The sequence below is a fragment of the Phoxinus phoxinus genome (assembly GCF_949152265.1).
Source record: "Phoxinus phoxinus genome assembly, chromosome: 9".
Taxonomy (NCBI): domain Eukaryota; kingdom Metazoa; phylum Chordata; class Actinopteri; order Cypriniformes; family Leuciscidae; genus Phoxinus; species Phoxinus phoxinus.
Genome location: NC_136884.1, coordinates 34,654,246 through 34,680,366, shown reverse-complemented (window position 1 = coordinate 34,680,366; position 26,121 = coordinate 34,654,246). Strand labels below are relative to the sequence as shown.

The following is a 26,121-nucleotide window of genomic DNA, read 5'->3' as shown; positions in this document are numbered from 1 at the left end:
TCCGCGACACAAATGTGGAAAAGCCTTCCCTGAATATCGAGATAGTAAATTCATTCAAAATACTGCATTTACAATTCTCCAAGCACTGACATAATGCGTTTAACTCATGACCTTGCGTATATTTGTGAAATCAGACTTACCTTTTTGATCCCGCTCTTCCGTTGGCCAGTCGCTTCAAATGACATCGATCAGAAAGACGGTCAGGGTAACGGTCATATTTTCAAACTTAAAATGGCGCGCGCAGTTTCATTGGCCAGTTTCGTGAATGACAGACAGATTAACCAATCATGAACAAAGCAAATAAGGTTAAATAACCAATAAGAATAGTTTCAGTGTGGTAAAGCAGCGCAATGCTGTTGATAATATTTAAGGTTAATGATAAAAATGTAAAAATAATAATAATGATCTTAATAATAATTTAAAAGGCAGAAATTATTTATCCTGTACATACATTAATTGATTTAACATATAAATGTATATAGATCTTGTAAAAAAAAAAAATCAGTTTAAAAAAGTTGATTTATAAGTGTTTTTACTTCCCTTTTTCAACCATTTAGCATTTCAACGTAGTTTCAAAATTGAAACAACAACTGTCATTATTTCAACTATATTTCAACGTTGAAGGTTGGTCATGTACCGGTGGGTTTTCAACCATTTAGCATTAAACGTTATATCAACGTTGTTTCAACGTTGAAACAACAACTGTCATTATTTCAAACTTATTTCAACGTTGAAGGTTGGTCATGTACCAGTTGGTTTTCAATCATTTAGCATTAAACGTTATATCAACGTTGTTTCAACGTTGAAACAACAACTGACATAATTTCAACCATCTTTCAACGTTGAAGGTCGGTCATGTGCCGGCTGGGTTACCTTTAAAAGCAGAACAGGCTGTCGTAACTTGACAGGATGCTGAAGAACACAGCTGATCTGAATGCAACGTTTTAGAACTATTTACAGTCTGACTGAGCAATCTAGTACATGGATGCGTCAAACTTCCCCAACAACTGTTGGGGAGGACGGAATGTAGCCGATGTCCATCCATTCCGTGCCAGCCCTGAGCGCACATCCATTAAACCAGAAAGGAGCGGCAATCCCATTCTATTTCTAGTGTCATCTTTGTGCAGCGTGACTTGCGAAAATGCTCTTTCAACCGGAGCGTTGGATATGGGGAGAGTGAGGATTTTAATTGCACCTAGTGCTAAATCATGAATCATGCTGGTTTCCTCCAGCATCTTGAAAAGAATCTACCTCTAACCAAAACGCATCAATGGTTAAATTAGGTGAGAACCCTGGTGAGGCAACATTTCTCCACTGAGTCTCAAGTAAATTTGGTGCGCCTGAAAAGAATTCCTTAGGCAGATCTCGGAAGGATGATTTGTTTGACACAACAGAAGCGGGACACAGGAGTTCCAGCTTCCACAACAACTCCAAGGATGCAGGCAAATGCATTTGATACTGGACCAGTTCTTTTAAGAGGTCTACACAGCGTGTTAAGACCACCTGCTTTTTCTCAGGTGAAAGAGTGCTCGCCTCCAACTTCTGACTGAATGTGGTCCCCAGGTCAGCATCTTTAGGTGAGAGGTATATACTGGACGATTTTAGGTGAGTTGTTGAGTTGTTGTTCGTTATTCATACGGAAAACGCTCGGCTTGATTATACGTCTCAGTGTTGTTGACTTGTACAGCCGGTTGAGGTCCCGGAAAACTACAAGGCTATCAGCGGTCTCTAACTGAAAACACTTGTTGACAGCTTTGATTTCCAGCAGTAAAGGACGGAGAAAATGCAGATAAAGGCTGTTGGTCTTGTCTTTGTACATTTCACTCAGAAGCCGCGCTGCATAGCAGTGTTCAGAGCTTGCTGCTACACTGAAATGTAAAGTAAGTGCATCTTCTTGATCAAGGGTTCTGTCAATGCAATCTGCTGTCACTAACCAGCGGGTTGAACTTGGAGAAAGCATTTTCAAAGGACATCCTCCACTGTTAACCGTCTCATAAAGAGTTCGGTAGTCATTCTGACGCTTAGATGAATGTGCAAAACAGTTGTAAGTCTCCCTGATCATGTAGTCAATATTGCTAGGGAGCTGCTGCATTGCCTTGTGAGCTACAATGTCCAGGGAATGGCATACACATTTGATTAGTTGTAAGTTAGGCTGTTTCTGTTTGAGCAGCGTATACACGGAATGATGTCTCCCCACCATTACGCTTGCTCCATCTGTTGCTATGCCAACCATGTTTGCTACATCCAGCGCGTTAGCTTGCAGAAAGCAAATGATCGCATCCACAATCCCATTAGCATCAGCGTCCAAAAGTTTGATAAGTCCCAGGTAAGTGCTCACAAACCGATTGAGTGTCTTAGAACGATATTTTACACATATGAAAAGTAACTTGTTTACGGTAATGTCGGTTGTTTCATCTAAGTAAAGAGAGTAAGGCGAGTCACCAATGTCGAAGTTGTTCTCTAAAGTATGGCGCAAGAACTGACTTGACAGCCGTACATTTGGTTCTGTGCATCTGGAATGCTCCGATCTCATCCTTCAGTATGTCCGATAAGTCGTCCATGGCATTAACTGATGTGTGGCAAGCAACGTATGTTGCTATCCGCAGTTCACGGCGCTTCTGGTCATCACAAATGGACGCCGAGTTACTTAAACTAGCTTTACTCACTGTGAAAGCCTTAATTGTGGGCAGGCACCGCATCTTGTGCTTCTTGGTCTCGGCGTGGTCCTTTAAATCCTTAAAGTGAGCCCTTATGTCGGTGTTGCAGAATTTGCAGTGAGCTTTGCTATCATCCGATTTAGACTGCGTTATCCATGGCTTTAGGTCCGAATCACTCTCCCACTCCTTTCGGTACGTTGTTTTATATTTTGCCCACTTCGACATCTTTTTAATTTGTAACGTTATGTATTTCCCGCCGAGTGCTGATGAATGAGTGACTGAGTCCTGACGCAGCTGCTGCTATCATTCGATTGGCTCGTGAGTTGTGAGTTGTGACTCGTGACGTTGGCGTCAAGCCGCCCGTCAACTGTAAACATCACCAACACAGCCGAGTATGCAGTGGGTGTGTTTAGTTACATTACAATGACTGATTGGATGAAGTACATGCACACTTGGGTTGTGTTAAATAATTAGCCTATAATTTTTTTGAAAACCGCCAAGCTGATCCTAAACCCGCCCAAATTTTGTCCACCCGCCCAAACCAATTTTTACCCGCACAATCAAATGCAAAACCGCCCAATCTGGCAACACTGGTTCTGGGTCCGCCGATTAAAAGCGCAGGCCCGGCCGATCCGGGAGGCGGGGCTGATCCTGTTAGCGCAGCGAAAACTAATCTGACAGTCAGGCGGATCTGGCGGCTTGAGGGCGGGTCCGCCACGGACTCCTTTGCTGTGTGGGATGTAACTTACTGGTTCAACTTCAATGTTACGTTGAAGTGGACGAATGAAAATGGTTGCATGACCAATTTGGTTTTGAGGATCTTTTAAATACTTTACATTGTATCCCTCATTTGGACAGGGTATCAGGCTAAGATAACGGCTCCTTGTGTTCCCAGATATTTTTAATAACTCAAAGCCACCACCTTGTCTGAGTTTTGCATAAGCCTCCAAGATGACGTCCTTAAATTTTTGGGGATCTGCATGGCACCCTTTAATAAGAATAATAATAAAAAGATAAAATGTAAGATACTGGGACAAATCTGACAGTTATCACTTATTTTTGACTTACAGGTCAGTTCAGTTTTGAAAGCTCCAGACAACTTCTGTTAACATTTTATTTAAAATGACTACTGACAGACCGTACTGTTTTTTTTAAGGAATGTTTTTAAAAGAATATTTGCAACCAACAGTGTTGGGGCACCACTGAGAACCATATTATTTTGTCCTACTATAGAAGACAATGGTGCCCCAAACCGTTTGCTGACAAGCATTCTTCCAATTACTGTATTTATTTGTGTTAAGCAGAACAAAGTTTATAAAAAAAAAATGGCTTAAGTATCCCTTTAATATGGAGCCCCCCCTAGTCCCACTTTGTAAAAAAATATATATATATATATATAACTATCTTGAGGCCACGAGTTACTATCTTGAGGCCACAAGATAGTTATAATTATTTATTTTTACAAAGTGGGACTAGGGGGGCTCCGTACTTTAACAGTAAAGACGATACTTAATTAATAATCCAAATGCGTAAAAAAAAACTTGCTTTTAAACAATAACATTCCAATAAGCTGCTTTTTACATACCTCGAAAGGTGACACGTTTCTCCCCTAACCCAGCAGAGAACAATCTGTCTTTTGCACAGCGACTGGGTACTAAATCTGCATTTTTGTCAGCAAGACAGCAGAAGTTATGGGTAAAGGTATTTGCCCAGTGGCCACTGTCCATCATGGCCTCCTAATCACCCTCCTATATATATACTAATTGTCTTCATCACTGTCTCCTCTCCACCAGTAAGCTGGTGTGTGGTGGGCGTTCTGGCGCAATATGGCTGCCGTCGCATCATCCAGGTGGAGCTGCACATTGGTGGTGGTTGAGGAGATTCCCCCCTTCTATGTAAAGCGCTTTGGGTGTCCAGAAAAGCGCTATATAAAATGTAATGAATTATTATTAGGGGCCAAGCACTGAAGGTGCGGGCACCTATTGTATCTGTTCCCGTTCTTATTCTTCTTCTTCCGACTGGGCGTCTATGGCAGCCCATAGAAGCGTATGCGGGAAAGTTGTTTTGGTTTGATATTCTGATAGAGGACATTCCCAACATCAAATACACCAATTTTGGTGTTTCTAACTCATTCCCTCTAGCGCCACCACCTGTCCAAAGTTTCAGAAATTGTATGCTAATAACTTTTGAATCGTAAGGCGTATCAACAAAAATTTTTTTCCCTCTGATTTCTGAGCTCATGCCGATTCGATTGCACTCTATGACGTCATTTTCCGTCAAAAAAATATGTCCGCCATATTGAATTGTCCAAAAAAACTACTTTTGCGAACTCGTCCTAGACGGTTTGTCCGATTCTCACCAAAATTGCACCAGATCATCTTCAGGCAGTGCCGACAAAAAGTTATGGAATTCAAGTTGATTCGCTTAACCGTTTTTGATAAACGCACAAACAAATTTTACGTAGCACTTGCGAAAATAGACGTAAGGCTGTATCTCCGCAACGCTTTATCGTATTCAGACCAAACTTGGTACATGTCATCACAAGCATGACCTGAAGCTGCATGTTGCGTTTCGGCGCAGCGCCACCTACTGGTCCGGAGATATGAAAAATTGCCATTTTGGCTTATAACTTCTGAACGGTTTGTCCAAGAATCCTAAACGTGGTCTCGTTAGATTCAGGGCTTCATGCCGAGTCGACTGATATCCAATTTTTCCAGATCGGCCATTTTGTCTGTCGGCCATTTTGAATTATGTGCTAAAATGCTGTATTTTTTGAACGCATGAACGAATTTTTACGAAACTCGGTACGGGTCATCAGTACAATGCCCTGAAGGAGCCTGAGAAGTTTCGAAACAGCGCCACCTAGTGGATAATTTTTTTTTTCAAATGCTCATATTTTTGGGTGTGGTCAACTTATTCTCACGGGAGTCATCTCATTAGACTCCTGAATCGTTGCCGAGTCCAACGATACCAGACTTGCCAGGTTTCGGCATATGGTTTGTGCAGCGTTGTAATTTAGCGCTTAAAAAACATTTGGCGATATCTTCGAAACCGCTAGTCCGATCGAGACGAAACCACCGTCAGAAGTTTGGAAACATAGTTCGATAGCTATACGCCAATGCCCAAATCTCAAAATATTGATCGTAAGGGGTAGTAAAATTCAATCAAAGTCACGTGTCAGTCGTTTTTGACGTGTTTTTTCACATAAATGTCTATAACGTTGAATCTAATTGAGATATTTTCACCAAAATTGACACACAGATGCATGGGCTCAGTCTGAGGACACACAAAAAAGACTGTGGGATTGAGCCTCTTGGTGGTGCTAAAACTAAACAAAACATGAAATTCCCATTGACTTCAATGCAGTTTAGTGATGTAAAATGCTATACTTAACGAATGCATTGCTGTAACATTATGAAACTCAGTATGTGCCATCAACACCATGTCCTGAAAGTACTCAACAGATTTAAAGACAGCGCCACCTTTTGGTCAAAAGTTGTAACAAATTTTCACGAAATGCTAATAACTTTTGAATAAATTTGCCTATAGTAATGACACTGATCTCAATAGATTCATTGGGTTATGCTGAAAACATAGATACAAATTTTGCCATAGTCAGCCAAACTTCCTGTCCGCCATCTTTATTTTCTTTTAAAACATACTTTTTCGAACTCCTCCTAGACCGAACGTCCGATTTTCACCAAAATTGGATCGTGTCATCTCCAGACCGTGCCGAGTAAAAGTTATGGATTTCGTGTCGATAGACGAAACCGTTTTTATATACCGCAGCGGCAAAGTTGAGGCATGATGCCAAAATGACTATTCGGGCTTTATATCTGCAATGCCTTGACATATTGACACCAAACTTTGTATGTGTCATTGTCACTTCACTCTGATCACATCACATCAGTTTCGTAACTGCGCCACCTATTGGTCGAAAGTGATAATCATATTTTTAGTTATTGTATGTTATTTTTAACCATTTTGCCAAAATTCATCTTCAAATGTCTTTAATTGCTCCTTGCTGCAGTTTGTCTCACACTTTCAGCCATGTAGGCATATCTCGTCGTCTGCTTTTGCGCTTGGCCCCGTAATGGCTGCTTGCAGCTATATTTATTATTATTATTATTAAAGCTGCAGATACTGCACGACTCATGACAGGCAAGCTTTTCCGTCTTGCAAATCCACTTCCTCTGTTGTAAGGTGTAAATAGTCTTGCAACTTCTGCTAGAAAGTGTAGGAAAGTAAACAAATCAGCCATCATTTTTAAGTGAAGGGGACAATAGTAACAGAAGTGCAATAAAAAAAATCTCTGACCTTTGTCAAATTGACACTTTATTTTTCACACAAATTGTTTTACTTTTTTCTTATTTCTTGCTTTTAGCTGGCAAAAAAAAAAAAAAACTACTGATCACTAACCATTAATTTCTATAATATTTGATTAAACATTTTCTATGACAATTTAACTAACTTAAAATGTTGAGCATTAAACGTTTATTTTGCAGGTATGTAACATTTACAGAGTTATTTATAACCAGGTAGTTATTTATAACCAGTCAGATACTGTGTCTGGAATGGATTTCATTTTTATTTTTACCCAGATGACAATCATAGAACCGAAAAATCCAGGGCCGCGTTTCCCAAAAGCGCCTGGATTGTTCCGATTTACATAGAAGCCATTGGTGGTTGAGAAACGCAACCATTTCAGTTATTTAGAGTCAAGATCTAGTCAGTTATTACAGAACAGTCATTAGACTGTAGAAAACCAACCATCCACTGGGTGTCTGACTCTGGGTGTCATAAACCCAGCGTCTGACGTCGACGGTTCCACATTCGATGACGACGATAATGAGAGGGATGTCGACGATGCTGAGAGGGATCACATAAGTCGTTTCAGCTTCGTGTTATTATTTCTGAAAAAAGAGTTGACGCTACAAAATATTTCGGCATAATGCGATTAGGTGAAAATTACTTACAACTCACCAGCTGATCTGCCACATTCCGTAGCAAACTGGACAACGAATTATTCCTTGCCGCCATTTTTTTGTGAAAAATCTCCTCTCTATCGATTAGCTAGCCTGACGATTCTATTCGTGAGCTCTCAACCAATGATGCACTGAAGCTACACAAGGACCGCCTTCCTCATTTCCATGTTACATACGCAAATGTAAAAATAAATGAATCAATAAATAAATAAATCTATAAATAAATGAATGCATAAATAAATAAATCTAAACAATAAATGTAAGAATAAATTTAAAAATATTTAAATAAATAAATAAATAATTAACGAATAAATAAAAGTTAAAACGATTTTTTTTTTTTTACAAATGTATAAAAGCAGAAAATAATACATTAAGGGGAAAAAATAATACAAAAATAAATTTGATTAAAAATGAATCATATTTATTTTATCAAGTCGTTTATTTCTTTATTTATTTATCTATTTATCACATTTATTTATCTATTTATTCATTCATCTATTCATTTTTAATTTCTGCAGGTTTGGTCCTCCATACTAGTGACGCCGTCATATATGCTAAAATATAAGACAATATATTGCTATCACATACGTATCTCTACATATATGTTGATATAGGTTTTTAACCCTTTAAGTGTCACCCCCCTTTTTTTGAATATACATGAAAATGCACGTTTGTAACTCAAGAATGCTTTGGAATATGGATGTAAGATTGGTCTTGTTTTAAAGAAGAAAATTGGCAGATTTTTGTAGAAGTGAAATAAATTAAGAAAGTGTAACAGAAAATGAAAATATAATGAAAATATAAATAAAAAAAATTAATTATTCATATTTTATATAAAATGTATTTTTTCAAAACCTGGGTAACTCTAAAACTGCACAAAAATCAAAGCCAAAAATCTGAACAAGTTGTGTTTTAAATTTTAGGTTGATATCTCAAAAAATGAGCTTTCAGTAAGATTTTGTTTGGGCGCAGTACCACACTTTTTCACTAGTTGACATTACTGCACATATAAGTCCGCCTCCATTTCCATATGTGCTTTTTCTTTATTTCTAAAACATTTTCAGACCTTTTTTCTAAAATAATTGAACAAATGCTATCTTTTGAACTCTTGGCATGAAAACAAACTGAGGTTTCTACCATTTTTTTCATGATTTTTCATGTTCATCACTATTTCAAAATAAAGGACTGAACACCTTAGGAGTATGAAAATATTATTGTTGCAAATTGATAAATTACAGCTCCTCTGTAATTTATTATGAAAATCAGTCACCAAATATGACAACTAGAGATTGTAAGCTTTCAAATGATATATAGTTTGTCAATATTACTTAAGGTTTTTACTAAGATATTATTGTTTTAAAAATATAATGGCAAACGTCCCACCTGTGGGACGGTGACACTCTTAACATATATAAATTTGCCATATTAAATGAGTATATTGACATATATGAATATGATGTATATGATTATTATTTATATAATACTGTATGTTTTGACCATATATGTCACCGATATGTTTAATTTATATATGCCAAACTATTTACTATTTATTTCAAGTCTACAGATCAAGTCTACAGATCAAGTCTACATATCCACATTTCATTTCAATTTCTATCTCATTATCCACATTTCATTCTAATCTAATTTTTGAATCTTTTATAAATAAAATGTATTATTTATTATTATTTTACCTCTTCTTGTCCATCTCATAATAACAAAACAAATACTACACAAATTCTATTTGAAAACTAATAATTATATATGTGACATGTATATAAAAAAACACTATTACACATACATAAAATATATGGGCTGGTTTGATAAGTCATATTTTCCATTTTCTAATAGGTTTTATATATGGGCATATATATTTTATATATGTGGATATATTTCATATATGTATATTTCATATGTGTACATATATTACATTTCCGTATGGGGGTGCTCAAGAAAAAAAAGTTTACGAGACGGAGAGGCAGAAAGCACACCCCGTTTATTTTACAAAAGCACAACGTTTTGTTTTGATTGTAAGTGGACACATACAAAAGTAGACATCTCACAGATTCTTTTTTAATCTTAAATAAGGGTACATTTGAAAGAAACTTTACACTTTCAATTGTATGTGCAACAACTGTTTTGTTTGTGGTAACTGTGGACTTTGTTATATACGTTTTATAACATTTTATACGTTTTATACGTATATAACATTTTTTTTTTTTTTTTTTTTTTAAATTGTTGCTAAAGGGTTCTGAAAAGTCACTAAAAATAGCAACAAAGACACTAAGTTGGCAACACTGCTCATCACTCCGGAGAACAGGAAGGGGGCCAGGGCAAATTACAGTGTCTGACATCGTACTTGCGAGTTCACATACCTATTTAACGTTAATTTTAGTGATCTCCGACTGGCGGAGTTGAACATCATTAGTGCTGACGTGAATAATAATCTTAGAGAATTTACGATTAGCATTAGCCAGCACTTTTCAGACACAGATCCTGCAATATCAAAACGAGCTGTTTTTCAAGCTTGATTAAATAAATTCCTTGTTTATAATGAGAAGGTTTTAATGGTACAAAAACCTCTTATATGACAAAACATCAAGGCAAATCAGATTTCTCATGCCTTTAAATCATCCTCCCAACCACAGAAACCGCACCTATGATTTTCTCTGATCATCACATTACAATTATTCAAATCCTCAGTGTTAAATGTGATGATATGGTAACATATTGCACTGAAGTAGGCACTGTTTAAGTGAACATTTATTTAAAGTTAAAAGTTCTAATTTGGCATTTCCTTAACCTAAACACGGGCTTTACTCCCTTCAAACTTAGATTGTAATGTCACGGTTTCTGTCACTGCAATACAGCAACCTTCCAAACACATACATAAAAAAAAAAAAAAAAGTTCAGTCCAAGCTAAGGCTGGATATAGACTTTATTAGTTTATTGTCATATACATACAGCGCTTCACAACCGTTACATATCAAATACTCTGCCCTTGATTGGTCCTGGTTAACTACTTCACTAAAACGTTCCCACACTGTATTTTTCTTTATTTTTTTTTATTTAGATTTTAATTTCTCTCGGATCAGTTTTGCCTCCATTGGATCCCGTAACTGCGTAGCTTAATGATTAGTGCCTAATGAAAATATAATTTTTTAAACGCATTCACATTTTAGAGTTTGTGAAGATATATTGTAATGTCTGTGGATATAAGTGAGATTTGCGCATCACCAATACACATTTATTCTGGCATGTTATTTTGTGACAGCTGTAGTATTAATGTAATGTAGAGAAAATGAGAAAATAAGAGATTATATACCATCTCACTGTTGCTGATTTATCATGCAGCGCAAAGCATTATGGGTAATCTTTCATCAGTCTGTTCTCATTCATCAACACAGTTTCACTGATGATCTAGGATAAAGCCTAAACCCAGGATAGAGCGGCTGAGTGAATGTGGTCTGGACTGTGTGGATGAGACTCATTGTGTCAGAGACGCTGTAGAAGGACAGAGTTCCTGCTCTGTGATCCACACACACTCCTGTTCTCCTGCTGATGGGGTTTACAGGGAGATCAGTGTCTATGTCTTTGTGTCTGAATGTGTAACTGGAGGAAGAGCAGAACAAACTCCAGATCATTACGTCCAAACACACACTCATCACCCCATCCCTTCCTGCTGATGTTCTTATATGACACTGATATAAACACACATTCACCACTCCACTCAATCTCCCAGTAACAGCGTCCACACACACTCTCTCTACACAACACCTGACGCACATCATCAAATCTGTCTGGACGATCAGGATACGGCTGGACTGTGTCAGTGTCAGTAATCACTCTGTTCCCCTCAGCCAGAAGGAGGTGTTTATTCACTGTGTTCGGATCCAGAGTGAGCCAATGGGAATCTGATGGAGATATATCAAGAATTATGAATCTGATATTTTAATGTATCTGAACTCTTCATGTTCAATATATCAGCAGTTGACCAGATATCCTGTGCAAATCATCATTTACATGATATGAACTCTTCAGTCATGTTTTCTTTCACCTTCTCCAGGAAGAACATGAACACACACACTGAGTTTTTCTGCTGGTTTTCTTAGTGACTTACATTGTAGGAAGTCATTCCTGGTCCTGGGAAAAATGTTGATGAAAGTGACTGTGGAAATCAACAGACATGAAGAGTGTGATTATCATGTCAAGAGAAAATTATCCTTGCATCCGTTCCTAAGACATTTCTAATATGATCTTCTACATCAGGGATAGGCAACTCCGGTCCTGGAGGGCCACTGTCCTGCAGAGTTTAGCTCCAACCCTAATTAAACACACCTGAACAAGGCAATCAATGTTTTCAGGATTGCTAGATAGATAGATACAGGCATAGATATCCATATAAGGCTAGATGTCTTAAGGCGGAGTCTCGAACGGCATCACCGGCAGCCATCTTGTCACAGGGAAGCTTTCTGGCGAGATCTGAAGTAAGGTGAGTGATCTGCACGAACACAAATCCTCTTATCTCGCTGAAATCTTGACAGATTTACAAGCGGTTTGGTTTCTTACAAACGTTACTAACGTGGCTATCATTCTGAATGCTGAATAACTACATCTCTGACGTTTATAACAAACCAAACCGTATGAAAATCGGTAGAAAATTGTGCAAGTTATGGTTATTTAAAAAGTATGTGCACCATTAAAACACAATGTTACGAGTGAGCGAGCCCCCTGTGGCAAGATGGCCGCCGTGTGCGAACGTCGACCTCCATTTGCCAGCAGCGCCGCCATCTAGCCTTACTAGACATCTAGCCTTTATTATATGATATCTATGGATACAGGCAGGTGAGTTGTTATCAGGGCTGAAGCTAAACTCTGCAGGACCGAAGTTGCCTATCCCTGTTCTACATGATATGAGATGATGGAGGATCATTTCTGAAAGCAGAATCTCCAGGACTTTACCTCTGTCAGAGAACTTATTTTCTTTGCAGAAATCCTCCAGTTTGTCTCTCAGCTGACGGACAGTTTCTCTCACGCCATCAAAAGAGGAGAGAGAACTGGAGGGATTGTCATTTACGTCTGTAGATTCAGGAGGAGCTGAGAGGGACTGGACACTCTACAGAAAACAGAAATCAAAGCTCATCACCTCCACCCTTTCAGATTTGAGCAGCTCTTGGTGATCTTTAGTAACTCTCAATCCAGCACTTTGGGTCATTGACGAATAAAGCTTAAAAAAGGGGGTTTAAAAAAATATATTTTCAAAACTGATGTAATGCATGTATTTGAGTCATTAACAATATTTTTTAAACAAGTTTCAGTTGGTTAAATAACATTTCAAAGTGTTTAAATTAATTTTTTGACTTTCCATGTCAGGTGGTACTGCCTGACATAAAAACAGTGTACCAAACCCACCCATAATTGAAATGAGCAGTTTTTACCAGTACTTAAGATCTACAAACCTTTTCACTCTGCCACAAGGATCAGTTGGGCTCCTCTGGATGATGCATTATCATCTTTACTGTTATTACCTTGTAAAAGAGCCATGTTTGCGGTCGTGCCACCCTGACACCCTCAACAGCTTACTGATATTTATATTTGTTTATATGAAAGGTTTTAAACCTAAAATTATGCCATGGTATTTAGTTTTTTTAAATTTTCAACATTTTAAATAGTTTTCTTAGTCTGTTAAGTTGTTACGACAGTTGCACCACCTTTTTGGGGGGTTTAAAATTATATGTATTACTTAAATGTACTAAAGATGAATTCAGACTAATTCTAGATTTAAACTAGATTTTATAGAATAAAGTGATGTATGTCATGAATTTATCAAATTATTTAAAAAGGAAAAAATGCACTTGGATACAAAAATGTAAGCAATTAGTATAATGTTCATTAGAGCTACAGATTCTAGTATTTGACACTTACGTTATACGTGAACTGATGATAAGGAAATAGTTTGGATGTTAAAATATCTGCTTAAAACATAAATGTCCATCTAACAAGTCAAGCACATCAATGGTGTCACATTGCAGAGTTTAGTAGATTTGCTCACTCTATGAGTTGATTGGCCATCATTTATGAATTTTGACCGGTTAGTGGCACTGTCCTGAAACTTTACAAGGACTCTTAGGACTCAATCCCAAGGTCAGGTTTTTTGTTTTGTGGTTTCAGTATGTTGAAGAATTGCTAATACACAGCCTCACCTCATGTTTATGTTAGGATGTGAGAGAGGACCCAAAAGCGAGATACATCAAAAAACAGTCTTTAATGAAAAATAGAAGCTGTCCACAAAAATGTAAGCAAACAGAAAGTTCGGAGGTGTCCGTTGAAAAACAGGAATAGCCGGCTGGCTTTTAAACGAGAACACAAATCTTCTCCTGGGACAGCGATGCACAGGAGGCGGCCAGAAAACTGAGAGAGAGTGGCGAGCCTTGGGTCTCACGTGTAGAGAGGAAAAATCCAGACGCTGGAAGCAGGTGCTGTACTGGAACTCGGAGACAGGTAGCTTACTAGGATACAGAGAACACTTGAAAGCACTATTAAGTAAAGTACTGTTGTTGAATAAGCGCCAGTAAATACACGGACTAGACAGGACAAGACACGAGGTAAGCAATATGCATGTAGCATTGAATAATCTGACAATGAGACAAGGAGAGAGAGAGCTAGAAGAAGCAGAAACAATTAGAGGAAAAGAGGGAACAGGTGGAAGGAAAATTAGCGAGGAGAATGCAGAGTGAAAACAGCTGAAGGTGATGAGAGGGCGAGAGAGTGTGTGTGAGTGAATGTGTGTGTCTGTGAGTGTGTGACCACAAGAGGGAGACAGAGACGGAGGAGAGAGCCAGGATCATGACAGTTTAGGGGTCTAAATGGTCAAATTCATCAATGTGCAAACAGTTATGAAAATAATTGTTTGAAGATCACCTGACCCAGTTTTGGTTAATAAATTCTGAATTTGTAGTAAAAGATGATGGAAGATGGTAGATCAAGTTCATTGATTTGAGTATGGCGTAAATAGCAAACTTCACAAAAAATATTTTTTCTCATTTTACCTAAGTGTTGGTGGAGTTAGTGGTGTTTGTCAGTTAAATATATCTTCCAGAAGAAAGAGCTAAGAATGTTTTCCTAAGAGATTTTCAGAGCTGAACTGCATATGTAAGTGTGTTTCTTTCAAAAGAAGATGATCAGATGAGAGTCTGACTGATGATTATAATAACCGAACACACAGATCAACACTTCAGTCAACGGCACATTCTGCTGTCATGAAATGTTTCTCTGTGAGTCTCTTGCTCAAGTCCACTATGACCCTGTTCTTCTAGATCTCTGTTACCTGCAGGAAATGGATGTGATCCTGTGTGTGTGAAAGCTGCTCCAGCTCAGCGTCTCTCCTCCTCAGATCATTGATCTCCTGCTCCAGTCGCTCCAGTCGTCCTTCAGCTCGACTCACTGCAGTCTTTTCCTGATCTCTGATCAGCTGTGTCTCCTCAGAGCTGCATCTCTCAATGGAGCGGATGAACTCAGTGAAGATATTCTCACTGTCCTCCACTGCTGTCTGTGCAGAGCGCTGTTAGGACACACATCACAATCACACAGTGAGCTTCAGTGAGTCCTGACTGAGACGTCTCACACTTCTCTTCTTCTCCAGACTCACCTTATGAGACGCCACAGCCTCTCTCAGCTGCTGAAGATCTTTCTCTCTCTGCTGGATCCTCTGCTGGAACGACCTCTGCGTCTCCTTCAGATGGTGCTGGATGACAAATGAATAACAGTAAATGTCAGAGTAGCTCTACAGTCATTTCAGCTCTATACAGCTTGTACCCAGCAAAACTAAGTGTGTGTGAGGGGTTGTTTTCAATACAGATGGCTTTGCGGATACAGCGTGTGGTGTAAATGTCTGATATGGAGGGAAAAGAGAGCCCTATGATCTTCTCACTTGTCCTCACTATCCGCGGAAGGGTCTTACATATAGAGATGGGGCAATTCCCAAACCAAACAGTGATGCAGCTGTTCAGGATGCTCTTAATATTGGCCCTTTATATAATTTGATGGGGGGGGGGGGGGGGGGGATATTTTGATATTTTACCCTGCCGTAAAATATCAAAACCGATCATGTATTTCTAACTGGCAAAATACCATAAATGCATGACATCCAATCAAATTACCTCATCTTTTGCAGTGAAAATGCAAGCTTCCATTCTTGACAATGCACCTTTGTAAAAGGGGGATTTAGCACATACTCGCATGAAGAACAAATATAGACACGGAGTGGATTGAGATTGATTTAAGATTCAAACTTTCTTGGATACAAAAACATACCGTGTGAGTTGTTGAAAAAGTTGACCCTTGTATTTAATGTTGATAAAGAGCATGAGTGCAATTGTTCACAAACGTGACATTGACTATTAAACAACAGGTCAAGGAACTAAACGTGCTTTTTAAACCATAATTGCATATAATTGTATAATTCTCTATTGAATTTTTTTATTTAAAACATTATTTATTTGATAAAGGTATTCATAAAGGTAAGAAATGCATTGGAAAATCAATTTAGGGAGCAAATATGGTCCCTTAACCCTCAGGGGTCGACAAACGCGCCGGCGCGTTTTGCTCGATTTTTTTTCCCATAGCAGAAAAATCATTCAGACTTAATAAATATGAAAAAATAAACTGTAAAATGTCTACTTTTTTATGTGCACATCTCTAAACTTAAACAAAACGCAGCAAATACTATTTACCCAGGCACTAGCTATATATCTTTATAATAATTAGTGTGTACTTTTAAATTATCTAATTCAAAACGAAAACAAATACTCTCGGTTTATGTAATCTGTATGAAAAGAGAGAGATGTCAGTCGTTCTCATTTCAGCTCATTATCTTTTAATCTGAACACGCCCACGGAGAGCGTGCGCTATTCAAACGCAAATGATCTGAGGCAATCCATGCAAACCAGTGAACGCCCACATCAGCTGGATAAAACACATTGGCCCTCATTTATCAATCTTGCGTCGAAACGGCCGTATATGTTGGCGTAAGATTATGCTTACACTCCTCTCACCGTCTGATTTATGAAGCTGTGCGTTCCTTTGAAATTCAGGTGTACGCAATACCTGCCTCTTGATAAATGCTGCGGCTGAAAACGATCGTAATTAGATTAACTATCACAATGCATTATTCTACAGCACGTGTTTTGAAACTATTAGCGTTGAATTTCGCATGACGTCGCATGTAATGGGGTGTACAAGTGATGATGATGTGAATAATTGCATGACAATTTGTAATATTCTTCTTATTAGTATTATGATTTTGATTATTAATTACGCTTATTGTTATTTAGAAGAAGAATGTCTTTGTTATTATTATTATTTATTATTATTATTATTTAAAAGAAGAAGAATGTCATTTTAATTATTTTGTCAGTCTGAATTATTTTTTGGTCATTGAAAGCCTTTCATTACTGAACCCAGTCCGTGCGCGCCTGCCGGGCTTAACTCACAAAAATAAACACTGAAGTTTATCATTTCTATGTTGTTGTTTTTTTACAGTGGGTCATAATATATCATATCTTCAGTTTGTCAGTGTGTTTTGTGGTGTTAGGAATTGTTTTTCTGCGCATTTCAGCACTAACTCAAAACGTGCGTACATGTCCACCACCTCCTGAGCTGGCGTAGGATTTTGAGCGTGCCGTACGCCAACGTCCATATTGATAATGTCACCGTGGTTTTGGGTGTACGCTGGAAATTTGGTGTACGGCACTTTTCATAAATGAGGGCCATTGAGCGCTCATTCCCAGAGACGTGTTGAACAACTGCAGTCTCTTTGAGTTTTTAATATTCACAGACACTAGTCGAGATTTGATTCATTGTACAGCCCTACTTTTGATTTATTCATTCAAAAAATGACCAAATCCCGTGACGTTCTGCTTTATACAGTTGTGAGTGGATTCCGCGATTTGATCTGTGTCCATTGCAAACACAGACGCGGTGAATTTATGAATGAAAGTGTGAAAGTTCTGTCACAAAACTAAGTTGTTACGTATCCTCACGCTTTTTTAAGTGGGTATACGGAAATTCTTGGCATTTCCTAGTGGGTATACGGCGTATACCTGCGTATCACGTAGACTACACCACTGGTTACATGTTAATATGGTGCCAACATAAAAATATGAAACAAACCTAGATGTGAGCATTATTTATTCAGTGTCTAGTTAAAGTTCATACCTGATTCTCTGTCCTCTGTGCAGCAGCTGATACAGTGTCATGGTTTTTATGTTCATCCATCGTACACAGCACACATATACACTTCTGATCAGTGCGGCAGAAAACCTCGAGGAGCTTGTCGTGTTTCTGGCAGATCATCTCCTGCAGTCGTCCAGTGGCATCAGTCAAATTGTGTCTCTTCCTTTTAAACAAACTCTCATGTTGTTCAAGGTGACTCTGGCAGTAAGAGTTCAGACACCCCAGACAGGACTTGACGGCTTTGCGTTTTCTTCCAGTACAGACGTCACACTGCACATCTCCAGCTCCAGCGTAACAGTCAGTTGCAAGTTTAGTCTTCTTCAGTTTCTCCACCAGTTCAGCCATCATGGTGTTTTTAGCTAAAGCAGGTCTTGGACTGAAGGTCTGTCTGCACTGAGGGCAACTGTAGACTCTTAACTGTGTCCACAGGGAATGGTCACTGGATCCTTCAGGAGATCCAGACACACTGAACACAGAAACTCATTCTGATCCACTGAAATTCGGGCTTCTGCCATATTACTGGATGAATACAGAGACACAAACACACAACAGCTCAACTACACTTCAGAAGCACCAGGTCAACAGTTTCATTCTCTTCAGTCTCAAATGAACGTAAACCAGGTAAATAGCTTTTTCAGGGGTGGGAATGATTTACAATCTTCTTGGGGTCACGATTCGATTAAAAATCTACTCCTGATTTTGATGCATAGATTTGACGTTAGATTTGATTGTAAACTTTGAATTTCATGTATTTATTTTATATTACATTTATTTATTTTGTATTATACAACAATGTCTACCCTCTTGAAGTACCACTGAGTTAAAGAAAATTCAGAAGGCAGAAGCTAAGGGCATTCACTTTAGCATATTATTCTAAAGCAATGATATGATCCATATTTCATATTCACAAGCTCATCACTCACTTAAAAGGGCTGCGAGGCCATTTGCCATCTTCATTCTTGTGTTCAACAACTAGTATCTGCACACAGAGGAAACAAAATGTGTTGAGTCTTAAAACCTACCAAGAGCATGTCCAGCATATATTCTCAAAACAAAATAAGAAATAACATGAAAAAACGTAAGCCTATTTAAAGTTGTACAGGGCTCGTGCGGTGTGCGATACCTCGAGTTGTCATAGATGCGGCGCTTCTCGTGCGGTGTGTGATACCTCGAGTTGTCATAGATGCGGCAGAAGTGTTGCGCCGCATCTATGACAACTCGAGGTATCGCACACCGCACGAGAAGTGCCGCATCTATGACAACTCGAGGTATCGCACACCGCACGAGAAGCGCCGCAACTATGACAACTCGAGGTATCGCACACCGCACGAGAAGCGCCGCAACTATGACAACTCGAGGTATCGCACACCGCACGAGAAGTGCCGCGCCGCGTCTATGACAACTCGAGGTATCGCACACCGCACGAGAAGCGCCGCATCTATGACAACTCGAGGTATCGCACACCGCACGAGAAGCGCCGCGTCTATGACAACTCGAGGTATCGCACACCGCACGAGAAGTGCCGCGCCACGTCTATGACAACTCGAGTTATCGCACACCGCACGAGAAGTGCCGCGCCGCGTCTATGACAACTCGAGGTATCGCACACCGCACGAGAAGCGCCGCGTCTATAACAACTCGAGGTATCGCACACCGCACGAGAAGCGCCGCATCTATGACAACTCGAGGTATCGCACACCGCACGAGAAGCGCCGCGTCTATGACAACTCGAGGTATCGCACACCGCACGAGAAGTGCCGCGCCACGTCTATGACAACTCGAGGTATCGCACACCGCACGAGAAGCGCCGCGTCTATGACAACTCGAGGTATCGCACACCGCACGAGAAGCGCCGCATCTATGACAACTCGAGGTATCGCACACCGCACGAGAAGCGCCGCGTCTATGACAACTCGAGGTATCGCACACCGCACGAGAAGCGCCGCGTCTATGACAACTCGAGGTATCGCACACCGCACGAGAAGCGCCGCAACTATGACAACTCGAGTTATCGCACACCGCACGAGAAGTGCCGCGCCGCGTCTATGACAACTCGAGGTATCGCACACCGCACGAGAAGCGCCGCGTCTATGACAACTCGAGGTATCGCACACCGCACGAGAAGCGCCGCATCTATGACAACTCGAGGTACCGCACACCGCACGAGAAGCGCCGCAACTGACAACTCGAGGTATCGCACACCGCACGAGAAGCGCCGCGCCGCGTCTATGACAACTCGAGGTATCACACACCGCACGAGAAGTGTTGCGCCGCATCTATGACAACTCGAGGTATCGCACACCGCACGAGAAGTGCCGCGCCGCGTCTATGACAACTCGAGGTATCGCACACCGCACGAGAAGCGCCGCGTCTATGACAACTCGAGGTATCGCACACCGCACGAGAAGCGCCGCATCTATGACAACTCGAGGTATCGCACACCGCACGAGAAGCGGCGCAACTGACAACTCGAGGTATTGCACACCGCACGAGAAGCGCCGCGTCTATGACAACTCGAGGTATCGCACACCGCACGAGAAGCGCCGCATCTATGACAACTCGAGGTATCGCACACCGCACGAGAAGCGCCGCAACTATGACAACTCGAGGTATCGCACACCGCACGAGAAGCGCCGCAACTATGACAACTCGAGGTATCGCACACCGCACGAGAAGTGCCGCGCCGCGTCTATGACAACTCGAGGTATCGCACACCGCACGAGAAGCGCCGCAACTATGACAACTCGAGGTATCGCACACCGCACGAGAAGCGCCGCAACTATGACAACTCGAGGTATCGCACACCGCACGAGAAGTGCCGCGCCGCGTCTATGACAACTCGAGGTATCGCACACCGCACGAGAAGCGCCGCATCTATGACAACTCGAGGTATCGCACACCGCACGAGAAGCGCCGCGTCAATGACAACTCGAGGTATCGCACACCGCACGAGAAGTGCCGCGCCACGTCTATGACAACTCGAGTTATCGCACACCGCACGAGAAGTGCCGCGCCGCGTCTATGACAACTCGAGGTATCGCACACCGCACGAGAAGCGCCGCGTCTATAACAACTCGAGGTATCGCACACCGCACGAGAAGCGCCGCAACTATGACAACTCGAGGTATCGCACACCGCACGAGAAGTGCCGCGCCGCGTCTATGACAACTCGAGGTATCACACACCGCACGAGAAGTGTTGCGCCGCATCTATGACAACTCGAGGTATCGCACACCGCACGAGAAGTGCCGCGCCGCGTCTATGACAACTCGAGGTATCGCACACCGCACGAGAAGCGCCGCGTCTATGACAACTCGAGGTATCGCACACCGCACGAGAAGCGCCGCATCTATGACAACTCGAGGTATCGCACACCGCACGAGAAGCGCCGCATCTATGACAACTCGAGTTATCGCACACCGCACGAGAAGTGCCGCGCCGCGTCTATGACAACTCGAGGTATCGCACACCGCACGAGAAGCGCCGCGTCTATGACAACTCGAGGTATCGCACACCGCACGAGAAGCGCCGCATCTATGACAACTCGAGGTATCGCACACCGCACGAGAAGCGCCGCAACTATGACAACTCGAGGTATCGCACACCGCACGAGAAGCGCCGCGTCTATGACAACTCGAGGTATCGCACACCGCACGAGAAGCGCCGCATCTATGACAACTCGAGGTATCGCACACCGCACGAGAAGCGCCGCATCTATGACAACTCGAGGTATCGCACACCGCACGAGAAGCGCCGCAACTATGACAACTCGAGGTATCGCACACCGCACGAGAAGCGCCGCAACTATGACAACTCGAGGTATCGCACACCGCACGAGAAGTGCCGCATCTATGACAACTCGAGTTATCGCACACCGCACAAGAAGTGCCGCGCCGCGTCTATGACAACTCGAGGTATCGCACACCGCACGAGAAGCGCCGCGTCTATAACAACTCGAGGTATCGCACACCGCACGAGAAGCGCCGCATCTATGACAACTCGAGGTATCGCACACCGCACGAGAAGCGCCGCATCTATGACAACTCGAGGTATCGCACACCGCACGAGAAGCGCCGCAACTATGACAACTCGAGGTATTGCACACCGCACGAGAAGCGCCGCGTCTATGACAACTCGAGGTATCGCACACCGCACGAGAAGCGCCGCAACTGACAACTCGAGGTATCGCACACCGCACGAGAAGCGCCGCAACTATGACAACTCGAGGTATCGCACACCGCACGAGAAGTGCCGCGCCGCGTCTATGACAACTCGAGGTATCACACACCGCACGAGAAATGTTGCGCCGCATCTATGACAACTCGAGGTATCGCACACCGCACGAGAAGTGTTGCGCCGCGTCTATGACAACTCGAGGTATCGCACACCGCACGAGAAGTGCCGCGCCGCGTCTATGACAACTCGAGGTATCACACACCGCACGAGAAGCGCCGCATCTATGACAACTCGAGGAATCGCACACCGCACGAGAAGCGCCGCGTCTATGACAACTCGAGGTATCGCACACCGCACGAGAAGTGTTGCGCCGCGTCTATGACAACTCGAGGAATCGCACACCGCACGAGAAGTGCCGCGTCTATGACAACTCGAGGTATCGCACACCGCACGAGAAGAGCCGCATCTATGACAACTCGAGGTATCGCACACCGCACGAGAAGAGCCGCATCTATGACAACTCGAGGTATCGCACACCGCACGAGAAGCGCCGCGTCTATGACAACTCGAGGTATCGCACACCGCACGAGAAGCGCCGCATCTATGACAACTCGAGGTATCGCACACCGCACGAGAAGCGCCGCGTCTATGACAACTCGAGGTATCGCACACCGCACGAGAAGAGCCGCGTCTATGACAACTCGAGGTATCGCACACCGCACGAGAAGCGCCGCATCTATGACAACTCGAGGTATCGCACACCGCACGAGAAGCGCCGCGTCTATGACAACTCGAGGTATCGCACACCGCACGAGAAGCGCCGCATCTATGACAACTCGAGGTATCGCACACCGCACGAGAAGCGCCGCATCTATGACAACTCGAGGTATCGCACACCGCACGAGAAGCGCCGCATCTATGACAACTCGAGGTATCGCACACCGCACGAGAAGCGCCGCAACTATGACAACTCGAGGTATCGCACACCGCACGAGAAGTGCCGCGCCGCGTCTATGACAACTCGAGGTATCGCACACCGCACGAGAAGCGCCGCGTCTATGACAACTCGAGGTATCGCACACTGCACGAGAAGCGCCGCGTCTATGACAACTCGAGGTATCGCACACCGCACGAGAAGCGCCGCGTCTATGACAACTCGAGGTATCGCACACTGCACGAGAAGCGCCGCAACTATGACAACTCGAGGTATCGCACACCGCACGAGAAGTGCCGCGCCGCGTCTATGACAACTCGAGGTATCACACACCGCACGAGAAGTGTTGCGCCGCATCTATGACAACTCGAGGTATCGCACACCGCACGAGAAGTGTTGCGCCGCGTCTATGACAACTCGAGGTATCGCACACCGCACGAGAAGTGCCGCGCCGCGTCTATGACAACTCGAGGTATCACACACCGCACGAGAAGCGCCGCATCTATGACAACTCGAGGAATCGCACACCGCACGAGAAGCGCCGCGTCTATGACAACTCGAGGAATCGCACACCGCACGAGAAGTGCCGCGTCTATGACAACTCGAGGTATCGCACACCGCACGAGAAGTGCCGCGCCACGTCTATGACAACTCGAGGTATCGCACACCGCACGAGAAGAGCCGCATCTATGACAACTCGAGGTATCGCACACCGCACGAGAAGCGCCGCGTCTGACAACTCGAGGTATCGCACACCGCACGAGAAGCGCCGCATCTATGACAACTCGAGGTATCGCACACCGCACGAGAAGCGCCGCATCTATGACAACTCGAGTTATCGCACACCGCACGAGAAGTGCCGCGCCTTGTCTATGACAACTCGAGGTATCGCACACCGCACGAGAAGCGCCGCGTCTATGACAACTCGAGGTATCGCACACCGCACGAGAAGCGCCGCATCTATGACAACTCGAGGTATCGCACACCGCACGAGAAGCGCCGCAACTATGACAACTCGAGGTATCGCACACCGCACGAGAAGCGCCGCGTCTATGACAACTCGAGGTATCGCACACCGCACGAGAAGCGCCGCATCTATGACAACTCGAGGTATCGCACACCGCACGAGAAGCGCCGCATCTATGACAACTCGAGGTATCGCACACCGCACGAGAAGCGCCGCAACTATGACAACTCGAGGTATCGCACACCGCACGAGAAGCGCCGCAACTATGACAACTCGAGGTATCGCACACCGCACGAGAAGTGCCGCATCTATGACAACTCGAGTTATCGCACACCGCACAAGAAGTGCCGCGCCGCGTCTATGACAACTCGAGGTATCGCACACCGCACGAGAAGCGCCGCGTCTATAACAACTCGAGGTATCGCACACCGCACGAGAAGCGCCGCATCTATGACAACTCGAGGTATCGCACACCGCACGAGAAGCGCCGCATCTATGACAACTCGAGGTATCGCACACCGCACGAGAAGCGCCGCAACTATGACAACTCGAGGTATTGCACACCGCACGAGAAGCGCCGCGTCTATGACAACTCGAGGTATCGCACACCGCACGAGAAGCGCCGCAACTGACAACTCGAGGTATCGCACACCGCACGAGAAGCGCCGCAACTATGACAACTCGAGGTATCGCACACCGCACGAGAAGTGCCGCGCCGCGTCTATGACAACTCGAGGTATCACACACCGCACGAGAAGTGTTGCGCCGCATCTATGACAACTCGAGGTATCGCACACCGCACGAGAAGTGTTGCGCCGCGTCTATGACAACTCGAGGTATCGCACACCGCACGAGAAGTGCCGCGCCGCGTCTATGACAACTCGAGGTATCACACACCGCACGAGAAGCGCCGCATCTATGACAACTCGAGGTATCGCACACCGCACGAGAAGCGCCGCGTCTATGACAACTCGAGGTATCGCACACCGCACGAGAAGTGTTGCGCCGCGTCTATGACAACTCGAGGAATCGCACACCGCACGAGAAGTGCCGCGTCTATGACAACTCGAGGTATCGCACACCGCACGAGAAGTGCCGCGCCGCGTCTATGACAACTCGAGGTATCGCACACCGCACGAGAAGTGCCGCGCCGCGTCTATGACAACTCGAGGTATCACACACCGCACGAGAAGCACCGCATCTATGACAACTCGAGGAATCGCACACCGCACGAGAAGCGCCGCGTCTATGACAACTCGAGGTATCGCACACCGCACGAGAAGTGTTGCGCCGCGTCTATGACAACTCGAGGAATCGCACACCGCACGAGAAGTGCCGCGTCTATGACAACTCGAGGTATCGCACACCGCACGAGAAGTGCCGCGCCACGTCTATGACAACTCGAGGTATCGCACACCGCACGAGAAGAGCCGCATCTATGACAACTCGAGGTATCGCACACCGCACGAGAAGCGCCGCGTCTATGACAACTCGAGGTATCGCACACCGCACGAGAAGCGCCGCATCTATGACAACTCGAGATATCGCACACCGCACGAGAAGCGCCGCGTCTATGACAACTCGAGGTATCGCACACCGCACGAGAAGCGCCGCATCTATGACAACTCGAGGTATCGCACACCGCACGAGAAGCGCCGCGTCTATGACAACTCGAGGTATCGCACACCGCACGAGAAGCGCCGCATCTATGACAACTCGAGGTATCGCACACCGCACGAGAAGCGCCGCATCTATGACAACTCGAGGTATCGCACACCGCACGAGAAGCGCCGCATCTATGACAACTCGAGGTATCGCACACCGCACGAGAAGCGCCGCAACTATGACAACTCGAGGTATCGCACACCGCACGAGAAGTGCCGCGCCGCGTCTATGACAACTCGAGGTATCGCACACCGCACGAGAAGCGCCGCGTCTATGACAACTCGAGGTATCGCACACTGCACGAGAAGCGCCGCGTCTATGACAACTCGAGGTATCGCACACCGCACGAGAAGCGCCGCGTCTATGACAACTCGAGGTATCGCACACTGCACGAGAAGCGCCGCAACTATGACAACTCGAGGTATCGCACACCGCACGAGAAGTGCCGCGCCGCGTCTATGACAACTCGAGGTATCACACACCGCACGAGAAGTGTTGCGCCGCATC

General features: G+C 43.8%; 1 protein-coding gene and 1 pseudogene across 2 annotated transcripts in view; both read right to left on the bottom strand.

Moving 5' to 3' along the window:
- The window catches only part of LOC307004549 (uncharacterized protein), a gene marked incomplete at its 5' end in the record, with an annotated part of 39,928 nt that extends 35,544 nt beyond the window's left edge, over positions 1-4,384 (bottom strand). The window contains 2 exons of the mRNA XM_079623867.1: positions 3,407-3,645; positions 4,243-4,384. Coding sequence (XP_079479993.1) covers positions 3,407-3,645; positions 4,243-4,384 — 381 coding nt within the window. The remainder of the gene's footprint in view (positions 1-3,406; positions 3,646-4,242) is intronic.
- Positions 4,385-11,037: 6,653 nt separating this feature from the next.
- LOC307004547 (tripartite motif-containing protein 16-like) lies at positions 11,038-18,387 on the bottom strand (annotated as a pseudogene). Its single transcript, XR_013800701.1, has 5 exons — positions 17,855-18,387; positions 15,288-15,383; positions 14,967-15,200; positions 12,548-12,755; positions 11,038-11,553 (listed from the first exon to the last, which is right to left on the bottom strand). The product of XR_013800701.1 is annotated as a tripartite motif-containing protein 16-like (transcript).
- Between the last annotated feature and the right edge of the window lie 7,734 nt (positions 18,388-26,121).